The following is a 17596-nucleotide window of genomic DNA, read 5'->3' on the forward strand; positions in this document are numbered from 1 at the left end:
AGCACTTTGGCACACTGAGTATACTCAGAGTAGCCTACCACTGTGTGTATATAATACATATTTTTGTGTGTGTGTCCTTATATTTTTATATATACACATACATAAACATACAAGATGCTGAAGTTGATGTCCCATTTTGTAATGTAAAAAGCAAAAGAGAAAATTAATGGGAACAACCAAAAAAAGCCACTATAAGGAGGAGAATACTAATATTTCAAGTGGAGCTAAGACTCCTCTGCAGTCTGCTAATTTAGAAAAAATTACTCAAAAAAGCCTTAGTACATTCACTTGTACAGGGATTTTACATTTCACATCAGTGTCACATTTCTGTTTGAAAATCTGAATTCAAACAGATGCTTGACAGAGCACATAACAAAGTGCACTTCCTTTTGAGGAAGGAGTCATACACAGTTTGAACAAAAACCCAGTTGCTGGCTGCAAAATTAATACCAAATAAGAAGGGATGATTTGTGATCCTACTCTCAATGTATTTCTCAAAGTTCTTATACTGAGGCACAGCCCAACACACTCCTTAACACTTGACTTTAGCTGAAGGAGCAGTTGGTAGCTACACTTACAGCAGATGACTGGCAAGGTGCCCCATCCAGTTTTGTTTGCAATGGGTTCATTCCCATGATGGCAAAGCGTACTGGATCCCAAATTCAGAAACTCTCACACGGCCACGCCTTGTTGTTCCTCCACTTCAGAGGCAGCAACCAAACGCTCCAGAGGCAGGCTGGAACGGCAGCAGCCCGTAGAGCAGGCTGACATCAGACACCCTGTTACCTGTGTGACTTCTGGCAGCAGGCCTGAGGAATGTGGCACGCTCCTGGCTGCTCTCCCCCAGCAGGATGCTCATCCAGAGGCAGCTCAAAGGCTGGTTCTCAAGGATGGATACAGGAAAAACATCAGCTGTCTACACACATAGGTTAGTTTGACATCTCGGTGTTTACTGTTTATCTTTTCCCAAATCAAACTGGGAAACTGCTTTGGTTCACACAAAATCTTAACAGGATTTTTTTGTTGCGTTTAAGGTGAACTACTTCTTTTATGCCCATCATGTGGCATAGCAAATAGAGCTCTCAGAGGAACTATGGAGACCTGGCTGAGGCACACAGAGAGGGGAAGAACCTCCTTTGCCTTGTTGTCCAAGAGCTCATAGTTACGATAAAAGTCAACTTTTCAGCAAGAAAACAGGAAAGAACATTTCAGGAAGAAAAGAGGACCTGGAGGAAGCATTTGGTCTGGAGCCAGGATCCCAAAGTCTCTACACAACACTAGCTGCAACCTCCAGAGCTTAGTTTCTTTTGCTTTCCTTTTTTTTGTTTGTTTTCCCATAGGGAGCAGTTATTCAGCTTTCACTGTAGTGCCAAAAAAGGATCAATTGGATCACTTAGATTATAAAGTTTGATTGCTCAAGCATGTAGGTTGGCCAACGTAACTCAGCTTTCATATTGCACAGTCATCTGCGTTTTCTGTCCTTCATGGGCACCTTGGACAGGTTGTATTTGGACCTGCAGTCATATGAGTTCATGCCTTGGTGACCCTAGAGAAGACCAGAAGGTCAAAGCTGTTCTGCCAGGAAATCTTTTCCTTTTAATAAGTTTTTCCTGGACCCAGCTGCTTCCCAGACCAGAAAGATCATTTTTAGAAAAAAATAATACAGGATTGTATCAAGTCCCTGTTCTGTCATTTGCTTCACAGTGAAGCACCAGTTATACCAAAACATAAAACCACCAGGCCACAGAGGTTACCATGGCATTAACATAATTAGTGCAATTATATTACATGATAGAACGTGGCACACACATGCAAAAAAGCCTGGGCAGCAGCAGGAATATATTAGAAAGAGTGTGTAACATTGGAATTACTTGGGAGCTTCAGCAGTAAGTCAGTCACTGTATATATATATATATATATATACACACACTCACACTCATACATAGACAGAGATGGCAGGCACCAAAAAAACCTCATACCTTGTTTTTTAAATTAGAAACAGAAAAATTTTCAAACTCTTGCCATTCAGTCATGGTAAGCAGATGACTGCTTTGGAGAAAGGGTATTTAAGGAAAGGGAATTCCTTGAATTCCCCTGGAATGTCCCCTCTTCGCAAGCTTGGTGGAGGACTGGACTAAAGGACCCCATTAAACTTGACTGTGAGCAGGTGGTGGAGTGCACATGCATACTGAACACACCAGGCAGACTGACTCCACATACTTCACTTCTCCTTATCTAAATCAACACATTAGTAAGGAAAAGCATGAGTTTAAAATTGGGATTAATCCTTCCTTTCAGTGTTTCCACAAGGAAGACTAGATACCCAGACTGTGTAAGAGTAGCTACACTCTTTTGGATTATTCTGTCCCTGGTGGTGGGCCAACATTTAGAACTTCCTCAGTTCCTAGGAAATACATTTTCTATTTTAAAAAGGCTTGGGGGAGCTATTCTGGGGAATCCTCATTCACTCAGAATAACCTTTCTCTGTATTAAAATTATTTCTACGCTTTAGTCTACATGGGTGGAGGAGGGTAAAAATCAAAGTAATGCATTTTCTTCTGTTGGGATAAACAAGTTGGTGTGGGTGTGTGTCTCATCTTTAAATGAGACAAAACCTTTTTTTAATGTCAACTTTCTATTACTCATCTGGAAATAGCTTCACAAAAGCCAAGTGTGTCTTTTTTTAAGGATTAAAAGAGTATGAAAACAAATTTTATTTTAATTCACCATCAACCTTGTTAAGGGCATTTTTCATCTACTTGAAACAGCTTTCCCATATATAGAAAGACTTTACGAACACTCTACTGATTTCAAAGAAGTCAGAATTTTTTAGTTTATATTTAAGACTGAGTATTTTATGGGTCACTGATAAAAACAAACCTTTCAAAAACAATTCAAGCAGGTCTCCTCAAAACATGATAAAAACAAACAAAGCATCAATTCAGTTTCTGGACTGATGAATGAAGTGCTTAATCCCAATTTTTAGCTGACCAGAACTTGCTCTGTTTACTGCATTTTTCTTCCACGTACTGACGTAGAATTGGAATGTCTTTATTGACCTAACATTGACATAATCTTCCATACTTGGAAAACACATTGTGAAATAGTCAAAATTCTGGGCTTACAAATTTAGTCAGCACAAATCTAATTCCTAATTCAGTGATCAGAATGCAAATGATACTCAAGAATTTAGTGACCAGCATGGGAAAACCTATAAATTTACAATAGCACAGAACAGGAAATATAAGATACCTCAAGGCAGTTATGGTTTTAGCATTAGCTTCATAAAAGAAACATATTCTTCCATTTTAAGGTTATTTGGAATTTGAATTTCACCCATACCAGCTCTTCCATCAATTTTATTGATGATTAATAATATCTATTGACGACTGCATTACTTTTAATGGGATTTGCTAGTGAATGGCCTATCAGAACTTCAACAACTCAATATTTCTATGAAGAAATACACAGCTGGCTCTGCATGGCATACTAAGTTACTTCTTTATAACAACTGTGCAGACATTATACTACAGCACCTAAATGTATGAAAATTACTCATTATTCATAGTAGCAGAAGGCATCTCAAACATGTCATGAATTCATTAAATCAGTTTAGAAGGGATTAGTCATTTAAGAGCATTCTGAAGAAGCATTTTGCTACTTACCCACAGAGCTTTATCTAAGTCGCAGCTAAAATTTACATGACAACATAGCCTGTAGTGATTAACAGCAACAGAAGAGTTTTGTGGTCTGGTTTTGGTTTACGTGGCGAGGGTTTGATAGCAGACAGGCTGCAGAGGTGGCTTCTGTGAGAAGGCACCAGAACCTGTCCCCGTGTAGGACACAGCAAGTTGTGGTTCGCTCCAAGGCAGACGTGGCTGAGCCCATCGGCGATGGCAGCAGCACCTCCGTGCTAACACATTTAGGAAAGAGTAAAAAAGCACTGCTGCACTACAGCAGCTGAGAGGGAGAAGTGAGAATATGTGAAAGAAACTCTGCAGACACCACCATCAGGCAAGAAGAACTAGGGGGAGGAGGTGCTCCAGGGGCTGGAGCAGAGATTTTCCGGCAACCCATGGTGATGACCACGGTGAAGACTCTGGAGCTGCAGGTTATCCCCTCCGGCCCATGGAGGAGCAGACACCCACCTGCAGGCCACTGAGGGGGGCTAGGAAGGAGCAGGTCTGCTGGCCAGCACCTGTGGCTCCCCAAGGGATGCATGCTGGAGCAGCTCCTGAAGGACTGCCCTCTGGGGAAGGGACCTGCACTGGGAAGTTCCTGAAGAACTGCTGCTTGTGGGAAGGACACACATTGGACAAGTTTGTGAGGAACTGTCTCCCATGAGAGGGACTTCATGCTGGAGCAGGGGAAGAGTGTGAAGAGAAAGGAATGGCAGAGAACAAGCATTAAGAACCAACCACAACCCCCATTTCCCCACCTCCCTGTAGTCATCAGGGGAAGGAGATAGAAGACTTGGGAGTGAATTTGTGCCTGGGAAGAAGAGAAGAAATGGGCAGAAAGTGGTTTTTAGATTTTTTTCTTATCTGTCATTATCCCACTCTGATGAATTGGTAATAAATTAAATTCATTTCCTTAAGTCACATTTATTTTGCCCTTGATGGCAATGGGTAAGTGATCTCCATGTCCTTATCTCAGCTCACAAACTTTTCATCTTATTTTCCTCTCCCTGTTCTGTTGAGAAGGGGGAAGTGGTAGAGAGGCTTGGTGGGCATCTGGTAACCAGCCAAGTGGTAACCAGCCAAGGTCACTCCACCACAGTGTTTTAAACTTCCTAGTTAATTATGTTTTCTACTGTCCACACACATCCCCACTATGTAAACTATTTGTCTGCAGCCAGATCTTCCTCTCTCTAGGGCTCCAGGCCATAAGCATTAAATAGAACAGAAACAAGTTTAGAATTTCAGAACTTTTGGGAAATAGATAATGGAGTTACTTTGGCTTGAACACAATCACATACATCAACAATCACTGTAGGTATATGAATGTTAAAGGCTTGCAGCTCATCAAATCTTCTCTAAGGGTGGGTGGTAACGCTTTACCTGGAGGGGTCCAACAAACTACAGAGGAGGGGAAGGAAGAAATCCAAGGGCCTGTCCTCCTGAGAGCATGAGGCTTCAATTCACTGACAGACATAGCACAAAAATCATCCACAAAAGATGTGCAAACTTTATGACACACAGTGCCTCAGAGCATTTTCAGTACAGAGTGTTAAGTCTATTTGACCAAAAATCTGAGGGCTAGCTAGACAGTTCTCTGTCAGAGATAGAAGTTAAGATGTCCAAGGCCAGAGAAAAGATGCAGAAATGCAATATGGAATCTAATAATGATGAACATGAATAAAATACGTTTTGTTTAGATTGACATAAAGAAATTGTGTATACAAGAGCATCCAACTCCCTGAACAGCTTTTAAAAAGCAGCATGGGAAAGAACACTGTGCTTAACTGTTTATTTACATTTGGACAGTTTTTTTGGAAATTGACAATTTTGCCTCCTTGGGAATTTGGTATAATTCACAAGCCACGGGTCCTTCCAGACATCTCAGTCAAGTCCAACGTCCTCAGTTTTCAGTGCTGTAAGATGCATGCCAGTCAAACATCAAAATCCTCTTCCCACAGGATTTGTGGGATTGTTTTGGTGAGTACAAACACAGGAGAAAGAAGCAGGCTGTCAGTTTGACCATTATGAAATCCATCATCAGATGGGACAATATTCTAAAATTAAAACCCTTCTCTTCTCAGTGTAAGAAAGCTTTGTTGAAACCTTCCAGCCATTCTGGCTTTTGTGTACCAGAAAAAATTCTGGGATACCATTTTGAACCTCTGTCATGAAAAAGAATTTTAAAACTTGTCATGTGAAAAGGCAGAATATAAGGCCATGGACTGCCCCTTTGAAAACAAACTGCTTCCAACAGCCCCTAAGATTTAAAATCAGGGCTTGAGGCACTCCTAGCTGAAATGTATGATTTGATAGTTAGAGCTTACACTATGAAAAGAAGAAAGATTAAGCTAATACTGAAGAGGAAAGCACAATTACATTTTAAAATTGCTTTTTGAAAGAGATGCTGGGAGTCCTGTCCACTGGCACAGTTGGAATACCATAGAATAAACACACCTCTACATGTACAAAAGCAAGTAATCTTAGACTACCAAGGAGAGAGACTATTCTGTTACAATCACTGCTCTCTCAATTATGTTCTGACTAGGAGCTTTGGCTCTAACTCACTAAATCATGTTTGATTTGTAAAAATGCAGAGCATTCTTTGCCACTTCTTTCACTACTACAAAATCCCAGTAACGTACCTAGATCCTACTGCCTTCCTTCTTTTATATCAGGATACAAATTTCAGCTTCTGGGAAAGCTACTTGTGCTTTCTATCATGACACTCCAAAGTATTCAGAATTAGTCATTTAATCTCTATCCAAGCTAAAATGGCTTACTAGAGAAATCTCAGCTTAATAAATTATGTATTCGAATTCTCCCTTTTATGTAGCGCGAGCAGCCATTTGAGCTGTAGCATCATTTACGGCTGCAGCAGAATGAAACGAGCAAATGCAGGGTGGTACAACCCAGGGGAAGTTAATATTGGTCACAAAGCTCGTGCACGTGGGAAGAAGCAACTGCCAAAGCCAGAACATTTGCCAAAGGCCTTTCCCATTCTTAAAGACAGCAAACTTGCACCTCACCATATTATCTGTGGAGGAAGCTTTTCTCTTTGTATAGCTCTACCAGCCTGGAGCTATGACGTCCAATTTGGAAGCCCAGAAGTGTTTAAATATTTGGTGGGAACAACCAGACCTCCTCCATCCAGCCTGTGACTCCTGCTGCCCTCCCAACTTGCAGCATTTCTCTTGTCCAGCATACCCTTCGTGAGTTTGTCACTTGACTATCCCACAATACTCCCCGTGTCTACACTCTGGTTTCCCTCAAAGATTCCAAAAATGGAGAGAAACACCAAGTTAACCTGCTGCTTTAATTTCAGAACATTGTCACAGCAAGTATTGCTCTGAAAAACCTCTCTCAGCTTCCTTTCAGCTGCAAAGTCTTCAAGTCCAACACATAGCACCTGCTGGCACAGACTGCAGTTTCAGTTTCTTAGGGGCATGGAAAGAGAGATGCAGCAGATGATTATCCCCCTTTTCCCACTTAGATGAAAATTTCAGTGACTGGCAGCAGAAGGAATTAATTCAAGGTCTGCTTTCTCTTTCCCTTTAGGAAAAATAAAAAAGTTTCCTAAGTCTGAGCTCCCCTCTGAGGTAACTAGACAACTAATAACTTCAGGAGGGATTTTAGTCACTTGAGGAAACTGCTCAGGGAGTCACCTGACAGCAAGCTGACACTTTCAGAAAAGAGGATATTTCACTGGCATTTGCTGAGAAAGTGAGTGAAAGGAAAATGCTTTCACAGCACAGACAGGGCCAAAAATGACGTGCCAGGCACAGAGCACTGGAAACTTTTCCCTTGGCCACAAAGTCTTTAAGTACCACAGGCAGTAACATTTTACACCTGCAGGCCTGTTCCAGGAAGGCATAAAGGGCATACACAGACCAGAAGCGTCCTGCCCTCCCAGCCCAGCTCAAACCACATTCAAGACAAATAGGAAGAACAGCACAAGGCATGTTGCCTTTTACTTTGCCTAAATCCAGCTCTAGCTTTAGCTGAGGTCAAGACCAACGGAGCAGTCTGGGTGCCTTCCAATGTACCTGCATGCCTGCTTATTTCTGTCACAGCCATCCATCAGCCGTGGGTCCTGACCAGCAATGGGGGAACTTCCCTAGCACCAAAGGGCCTGGGATAGGAGCTCAACTCCTCCAGGGATCACCAGAGGAGACCCAGCACCCAAGGAATACGTGAATATGGCAAAAAAAAAATAGACCAATGCTAGAGCTGACTCAAGCTGAGTGAAGCTAGGCTACAAAGCACAGTGGGACTCAGTACCACAGCCAACTAAAGGCACATGTGCCCTGAAGATGGGGACACCTCACAGGAATAACCAAGTCTAAAAATATGAGATCTTTCTGAGAAAAAATCCCCAAAGCTGCTTTTTCATGTATTTGGAATCTGTATTAATATATTTGGGAGGAATATAGAATATCTACGTTTCAACTAGTTGAACCCTTTTGGAGCCAGAGATGAAACTGTTTATTGAAATGAAAAGTGTAATTCTGGTATTTATACTCCAAAGGATATGCAATACATCACAAATGTAACCAACAGAAGGTACCAGTTCATCTTAATTCTACAAAATTCCATTTGCAGAAATAGACCAGAGAAGTGTTAGAAGCGACAGGCTGGGGAGCTATTTCTATAAAAAACAAAATCACAGATATTTAAACCAGAATAAATTCTAAATTCTAAAAAGTTGCCTTTTAACGTCCATCACCTCAAATTTCTAAAGTATTGTACCTTCCACGCATTTCCAAGAGCATATATGATTCACATTATTTAACATTTGCATTCTGATTGCAATCAGCCTTCTTTTAATAAAATAGTGTTACAGTCTGTTAACTTAGAACCATCAAATTCTCACTTCCATTATCAATCAATGCCACTTTTCTGCTGACTGCAACTCAATTAAAATCCAATTATTTGAATAACTGGATGGAAATTGCTATCATAAGATGTACATTTTTATTAGGAACACTTTGTGTAGAAAATTGACAGCACGGAATTAGTGATGCTGCAGTCAAAAAACGTTTTGTAACCTGGGCTGGGAAAAGCAACGCCAATAAATACGGAGGGACAGTGGCACTTCTGGAACAGGTATTTGATTCTAAAGCTGGGCCTTTTGGCTCAGATCAGGTGCAAAATTATGTGAATTCTGCTAGCATTACTATGAGTTTTGAAATGTTGGTCCTTCTAAGCCTCAAAGCTTGCTATTTCTACAGATTTTGAGAAAGAAAAGATTAGTTATATATTCTGAGTGCATCTTACAACATTAGCCATGGAGTTAATTATAAAATCTGTCAGTCAGTGATACTGATTCTTGAGGTGACAGCAATGTCAAATTCTTTAATTTATTTTATTTCTTACATTAACTAAGACGGGGTAAGGAGCTGTTTATTAACAGGACATCTCTCTTAATATGCTTGCAGCTCTGTACCTTCACTTGAAAAAAAAACCACTTAGGAGAAAATCCCCAAGTAAAAACTTGCTTCTGAGTTTTTAATCACATCAATTTTCTACCAGAGCTCTGATTTATTTCACCAAACAGTGGATCACGCATTCTTTTATCATCCAACACTAAAAAGCTGAACTCTTTTATACTGATAACATATGGAGATAAAAAATATCATCACACTACTTTACTTTCTGTATGCCAACTCTATATATTAAAAAAAAATCTTTAAAAATGTCTAGTTGTAAAGTATAATTTTAGAAAATAGATTTAAAATATTAAAAGATTTCTCTTTTTTCAGGTCTAATTATCTAGGACTCACTTGGCACCTGGAAATTACTATGGACAATCATTCTAGGAACAAAAAAAGTCTCCTATCAAACATATTTCTTTAGCTGATCTCAAATCTCCTTACAAAGCAAGTACAGGTTCTCTAATGTATTTCTTTTCAATGTAATATTATTGTCTTCTACCTTGCATCATAAAATCATATCATCTGAATTATACCCACCCAATTTTAATGAATTTCTACAGAGGTTGTTCACTGAAGATTACACAGAGGATTTAAACTGGGCTATTAGATTATGATTACTTGCATTTGACAAAATAACTTGAAACAGCACACAACAAGGAATGAAAATAGCCAAAAAATCAAGGATAAGAAAATGGAGATATTATAGATAAGCAAAGTAATTCCAAAATGTGATTTATAATAAAAGAAAGAACTCTTGATAGAAGGCCATGTTCATATTACTTTTCCATGGTGTCTACTGTACTTGACTTTTGTTCCATATATTATATTTTATATCTTCCCTGTCATTTTCCTTGTGATTTCAGGCAACATCTCTAAGATATTTTTAGCTGCTTTACAAACTGAAGTCACATTAAATAGTGAACACTGTTTATCTCAAGTGCATGACAGTTTTCATATATGCTGGAACCTGTTTACTTCCTGGAAATGTAGAATACTTTCACATACACACAGTCTAGCTCCCTCTGAAGCTAGCACTGGAATAAATACTCACAGCCTTTTGACTCTGTATGCCAGCAGGGTCTCTTAGGCAAGCTCTGAAAAGTTATCTTATAAAAGGGGTCCACAAAAAATTCCAGAATTCAAGCCATTCAGTTTTTTTCATGCAGACAGTCCTTAAAAGAGAGATAACTTACATGATGGATGTTACAGCTACTTACCCTTTTTCTCAAGTTGTAGGTCAAAATGAGATTTCTGGAGAAGGAGTGTGAAAAGGCAGTGTAGAACTCCAGCACTTTCTGCAAGGCATCCCTTTTAATCACATGAAGATCACAGTAGGTCAAAGCCCTTACATTGGCACAGGACTGGGCGAGAGTCGACTCCTTCCAGAACACATCACCAAAAACGTCTCCTTTGCCTACAGAAAATCAACAGCATTGCTTTCATTAACAGCACTATTTCCATCAAAAATATAAAAGAACAGACATCTCATTCATGCAGTCAAGTTTCTGCTGTTTTTGCACTCGGAGAAAAAAAAACTGTCGGGGAAAAAATCAACTTTGAAATATTTAACTGATAACTTTTTTCCATTATCTTTTTCTTAATTACAACAGCCTAGCAAAACTTCATAAGAATAAATCATACTTTAAAAGTGTTCTACGTGACAAGTCTCCTTTAAATATCAATAAAGGTCTTTTTCTAAAAATCAAGAAGAGTGCTTCATTCTTGGTTCATGTTTTCTTCTGATCCCTTTCAAAGAAATTAATTAAGAGGAAATGGGTTTCCCTTCCTCCTTTTAACTGTCACACAAAGGATCTGTTTCTTACATCCGTGTTGTTGATTTTTCTTAATCTGGCTAACATTTACTCACTGTTGCGTCAATAAAATCATCCTGTATCACACATCAGTGCAGCTACAGGCTGCAGCTAAACAGAGCCCAAACAAGAAGAGTACAATTAGTTATTCCCAACATAACAATGACAAGGCATGAAAGTTCAGCTGTTTCTCAGTGGAAGGAAGAAAAGAGCCATTTCCACACACCCTTCCCATGTGCATGTCTGCATGAGCTTGGGGCAGCAGTGAAATCCCAGCTGTGGGATACTGCAAGGATGGCATTTGCACCAGTCTGGGCACTACAGTGCAGGGCATGTACACCAAAATCCAGCGGAGGAGCAGCCCCCTGTGAGGATTTCACTGGCTGCACCCCAGCTCAGGCTGGGCACAAAAGGGAGTGTGTAGGACAAAGTTACAAGTTCATTTACAAGAGGAATGGTCTTTTCCCCCCATTTTCCAATACATAATGCTAACAAAAAAGGAATATCCGCTTGTTACCTTGATAATGAAAAGCTATACTTTTCTTGTTTTGAAATTAGTTTTCTTCCCGAACTTCTCTGCGCTATATCATCACTGCCCATCTCTCTTAAGACCAATGACATGGAAACACTTTCAGATCTATCAAGTTCTAATAGGAATGGTTCCTTGTCTTATAAGTAATACCTTGCCTATAGCAATTCTTAAATCCAAACCATCAAAATATGTATTAGTTCACTGACTTCACCCAGGTTCTTTTAGATTCCTTCCCTAAATAAATCATCATTTTTGAAAGCCTATATGAAGTCAAGAGAACTATCATGAGTAAAGAGCTCAGAAAGAAAACTTCTAAATCAATCTCAAAATTCCCATCTCAGTCCTTCAGCTGTACTTCCACCCTTACCTAATCTCTTCCATTAGATGATAAGCATTTTTTCTTTGAGAAAAAGCTCTCAGCTTGATGGTAAAGTACCCTGAATTGCAATAGGTTGTTATTAACTCTAATGTGTTCCCAGCCTTCCACAGAAGACCTACACCATCCACCTCACATGGATCAGTTTAGATCCTGACCACTTTAGACTTTATTTTAATTTTAATTGAATCTATACACTGAAACCACCTGTTTTGTTACCACATTTTTCACAAAATTAGGCAAAGGCGCCATAAAGATAACCTTTCTTTCACCTCTAGTCTCTTGCATAGAACAATGCCAACATCTGGAAACAGTACAATATAGCTTCATATCACCAAGCATGGTGGTAGTCCCACAGACCAATACAGTAAACACCTTTTCTTTTAAATAGCAATGACTTTTCACATTTTCAATTATTTGTATGGTTTTTGTTAGCAGATACATTAAAAATGGCTAAAGAAAAAAAGCTTCCATGCAGTTGAAACAGATCATCTACAAGGCTTTCAGACACACACACAATATATTCAAAACTGAAATGAAACAATTTTTACGCACCATAAAAACCGATATGCTTCACTGGGTAAAAATGGATTGTTTGCCTTTGGAATAAATATGCTTTTATTCACAATCTTCCAGGCAATTAGCTAAACAACTGTTTTAATTAACGCTCTAGAATCTATCAAGCATTGAATTGTGCCATCACTGATGAGCAACAGTTAGAGCTGGTAGTCCAAGCACAAGGGAGAGGAATTCTAACTCATTTCTAAGTGTATTGCTGAACATCTCCAGACAAGTTTCCTTACCTTAAAATGACAACCATTATGTTACTGCCCTACAGTAATGGGATGACTAATTAGTACAATCCGAGCACAAACAGCATGGTGCTGCTGGGCCTACCTCAGAAATGAGGTACAACAGAAAATAGTTATGTCTTACTCTTCTTGGAATTTAATTCTGCTTTTCCCATAACACAGAAAGAGATACGACTTTGTCCTTCACTTGTGGCAGCAACCACAGTTTCCCTTCACTATTTGAAACTCTTTCCTCTGAAAAAATCTCCCTCCTGCAGTGTGCTGCCACCTCCCACTGGAGGCAAGGGCAGCACAGGAAGGAGCCGGGTCTGCTGGGTGCCCGCTGAGCCACACCAGAGAAAACCAACACAAACTCAAGTCAGATCACAGAAGATCCTGCTTTTAAGAAACAAACTAAAAAATCAAAAGAAATTGCACTCTTTTCTTTCATTAAAAAACTTCCTTGAAGTTAACAGCCAGTGATCTAGCTGAAATGAATCCTACACTGTACTTCAGTTTCCAAAGCAAGGCACACACGAGCACCTCATTGCTTTATTTCTGTCAAGTCCACTTTCTAAATGATGTGTACCAAAAGTATCAAATTTGATTGTCAGATTCTAAAAAAAAACTTGTTCGGCATTTATAGAAAAATGGGGGGAAGGAGCAGTAGAAATCTATATAGCAAGAAGGAATTAAAATTCCACTCAGGATTACCTGCACTGCTTTAGAACAATTGGTCTCTTATGCATAATAAGGAATTGCATACCATCTCCTTTTGTCTATATGCTCTCCACAAAGTAAGATCAACCACTATGGAAAAAGGAATCAAAAAAAAAGAGGGGGGCAGACTAAGTGGGTGTTTTATCAAAACCATCTGTAGCTGGAAAGCAAGAAGGGTATGGTGATACTTCTGAGTCAGAAGGTGGTTGGCAAAGTCCAAGGGCTGCCTTAAGGAACCTGAGCCAAAAGCCTCTTTTTATACATAACTCTAGGCTTTAGATATTTCACCTTACCTCTGAAGAAAGATTAAAAAGCCAGAGAAATGCAGATGGCCATTTGTTTGTCAGTACTTCGCATTTCTCATTCCCAGCTTGCTGAATTCCAGATGTTTGCCAGGAACATTAGCTGTCAATCACACTTAAAGTGGATGATCTAAGCTTTTACCATCAATCATTTATACTCCCTGCTGGATTTGTGGGCTGAGGACCTTTTCCACCATCAGCTCAGCATGCATTGGAAAGCCAAATAGTTTTCTGCCTTTGATGTTTCCTTGTTTGTTTTAATTATAATAACAAGTCCCCAAACCCAGATATATTTAAACTGTGAAGAAATATTTTATAAAATGTCTTTTTCCATATTTATTCTTTCCCAGTTTCTTCTCCACACCAAATTTGCTGTTTATCTTAGAAGTGAAAAGATGATTTCTCTGTTACCACTACCAATTTAGTGGTAGTGCCTGAGTCAGGCATAAGATCTGGCCACATCCACCCTGTCTCCTGAAAGCAGCAGCAGTGGCAAAGATCTGATTATTGCAGCTTAGTCAGGTGCTCTGCTGATTCTAAGGAAAGAACCTCTCACATTACAACTGTACTGCCTTGATACCACAACAACTCTTGACTTTTTCACTCTTAGAAGAGGAAACACTGAAGAGCTCTTCTTTCAGGCAGAAGATATTACACTCTACTCCAAAAAAAATATGACTCACGTGGAGTATGTTTGGCAGACAACCTACTCAGTCCACTTTTGGGTTCTGGGTGTCTGGAAGTCCAGTGCAGTTTTGGTGTGATAGCTGGGGGAGAAGATGAAGCTATGGATTCAGGTATTGCAGGTTTTCCAAGTCAGTATGGATTTTCAAGGCATTCACACTAGCCCATGGATTTTCAGTATATCAGACAAAATATTCATGTTTGAATCATTCTCAAAGCAACAGTAATCATTTTTACAGCAGCCAGTAGCAGAATCTAGGTCACGGCCCCTCCCAATTTGCCTTCATCTGCGTGTTTGAACAATAGAATTAGGATCTGACTGTGTCAGCAGATCCAAAGATCAGACAGAATGACCAAACATCGCTTATGGCTGAGCAATGAACAACCCAACACCACTCACCTGAGTGGCAGTCAATGCAGCACCAAGCACATCTTGGCAATCAGGTGTTCAGCAAACACAGTTATCTGTGATGCTGACCCACCAGGACTTTCCCAGCACAGCTCCCCAGAGCCCCCACACCGACCTGCACCCTCAGGATTGCTCTCCACCACCGAGCAACTGCTGTAAAAGCAATCACACGGATTTTCTAGGGTCAAACTCCCCCTGGGACCACCACACAATTCTTTGGCTTCAGCTGAAAATCCTTCTCTTCCCTATTCCCTCATTCCCTCCAAATCTAAGGCATGCAATTTAAACTTTCCCACTTTACAGAGAGAAGAAAGATTGAAGAAAAGTAAAGATAATAGAGCAAAAGTAATTTTCCTTCTTGGTGCATTAATGCAACAAAAACTGGCAGCCAGAAAAAAAACAGAGCTACCATTTGGCATTGAGGTGGAGTATTCAGTATCTGTCCTACAGATAAATTGCACAACCTGACAGCCACCCAATAGCCTTAGTTTGGCTCTCCAGCACAGTACAGCTGGCAGGAGATGGTGCATGGAAGTTGTTTGCTGCTTTGGATTTTCTTAAGATTTCTCAAGTGCAAACTGAGACACCTAATGAAAAGTGAATGACCAACTGCACTGCAGAGAAAATATTATTTTTCATTAACCAGAGGTTTGAACTACTATTTTGCTCTAATTAGACCTCCAAAATCCCTGAGCATCTTTGCCACAGAAACCAAAGCAAGTGTTACAGAGATAACAAACTGAAGTTGCTCTTTCAGTGATTTGCCTGGTTCATAAACAGAAACACAGAGTATCTGTTCATGCTGTAAACCACAGCCTGGCAACATTTTGCAGACAGTTTACTGCACAACTGAATCAATTTTCTCTGTTGAAACACATTACTGTACAGACAAAATAAAAACATTTATTTTAGAGATGAGTAGCAACAACATGATTAAGTTACAGCTAAATTTTCTATTATTGTTGCTGTAATTAAGGTGCTTATTTGTCTCACAGAATACACAATATAGAATTATATTTCACTACTTGACATACTGTGATGAAGAGTTTTAAACATCAACTGGGCCCTACCAGGTTCATTTACAAAAAAAAAAAAAAAATAAAGCCAGGAGGCTTCACTGGAATCTGCATCATTTATCCTTATTTGCATTTTAATGGTTACTATAAAAATGTTATAAATATGTGGCCAGTTTGTACAAACTCAGAGGATATGGAGTAGCTCAGGTAACTGGAGTAATAAATATATTTTAATGTATTTGCACTGGTGAAGTAACAGGAAAAACACAGCACAATCTGAGTTGTCATTGCATGGGCACTGCTAATTCTCTGACAAAAAAAAAAAGAACAAACCTATATAAGAGGCTCAAATTGCATTATCCTCTGAGTTACTTCCCTGATTACTTAGGGATAGGCTTTATATTCTAGGTATGCTTGAAACATACATTAAAGCTTCAAAATTGTATTCTTTTATTTCAGACAGAAAGGATTCACAGGAGTTTAAATAGCAAGTTTTGTGTTCTGAAATATAGAGAGTAAACATGCTGAAAACCTCATGAAATTTGCATCTATCTTGTATTTAATTTTATTTAGTATTCCTAGTAAATCCTTCAGTATAAATTTAACAATGTTACAGAAATTAGTTCAGCGGTTCACCTGCCAGAAATCAGGGTCTTTATAGAAAGCTGACTTCCTTGCTAAATTATAATTTCTACTTCTTCGCACCTCTTGTTGCAGCATGCACCCAAATATGATGTGCAAGCCTTCCTAACACAGATATCCTGAGATATCAGGGGACATGCTGGAACAGAAAGCCTCATCCCCACCAAATCTCAATTTCAGCTCCCAGTGTCATGGATCATTTCTGCCAGTAACCTGCCAGACACTGCCAGCTTCCAAGGGGGACTTCTCCCACATGCAATGCTGTTGGACCATTTAAGAGCACATTATGCAAAGGTGCTTAAATTCAGCACAATAGAACATTAAACATGGCCAGAAGTTCCCTGCTGAGGCCTCTGAATACTCCTCCTCCTCAGTTACTCCAGAAAGCCATCAAATGTTTTAAAAATCTGTTTTTCCAATACCCTGTGCAGTCTTAAACCATCTACAAACAGCAGTGGACAGGAGCTTTGGCAATTCATGCTTTTAATGTCTGTCAGAAATTAGACATAGAATAAACAAAAAGTTTCAAAAATGGCAAGTCCTGATATCAGCCCACCCCAGATGTCTGGAGGACAGGAATAAGGAATACTCTGTCTGAAACCACCATGTGGGATAAACCTATATTTCTTAATAAGAGTTTTAATGCTGCTCCTGCATCCACTGTGAAATTAAAATTTTATATTAATGTAGACCTCTTTATGCCATGTCCTTTTCAAAAGTTTAGCTGCATCTCCATCTGTAATGCTTTTGCTAAGTGTGCCTGGACACTCATTGAGCAAATCAAACTCTGAAAATTGTTCCTTCAATTGATGTTTATTGAATCACTCCACAGAAACATGCAACTTGTCCAACCTGCCTCTATAAATCAATCTAAAAAAAACCCCACCTTTCAGCTATAAATAGAAAAAGCACAATAGAACTACTGAGGATAAAGATGGATTTTAATTTCAATCATTCCTTTGTCAAAGCACCGCTGGTCATGTTTCAGTCTTATTCAATAGCACAAACAATGCTGAGATGTTAGATACAGTCAAAAAACTCTTAATGCCATCCATAATCCTGCAACCATTTCTTAAGCCTGAGAGCTCAGGAGCTTGCCGTTTTTAACACAGAGAGGGGTACCTAAATTTAAAATTCAGGTGAAAAATGAAGCAGAGAAGGAAGAGACTTCTTCAAGGTCTTGGAATTAAATAACAAGCTC

General features: G+C 39.4%; 1 protein-coding gene across 1 annotated transcript in view; it reads right to left on the reverse strand.

Annotated features, from left to right (window-relative positions):
• The window catches only part of KCNH1 (potassium voltage-gated channel subfamily H member 1), a gene marked incomplete at both ends in the record, with an annotated part of 170356 nt that overhangs the window by 59362 nt on the left and 93398 nt on the right, over positions 1-17596 (reverse strand). The window contains one exon of the mRNA XM_084202555.1: positions 10330-10526. Within this exon, the coding sequence (XP_084058681.1) occupies positions 10330-10526 (197 nt within the window). The remainder of the gene's footprint in view (positions 1-10329; positions 10527-17596) is intronic.

This window comes from Fringilla coelebs, assembly GCF_963513975.1.
Source record: "Fringilla coelebs genome assembly, chromosome: 3".
In the NCBI taxonomy this organism is placed as follows: Eukaryota; Metazoa; Chordata; class Aves; order Passeriformes; family Fringillidae; genus Fringilla; species Fringilla coelebs.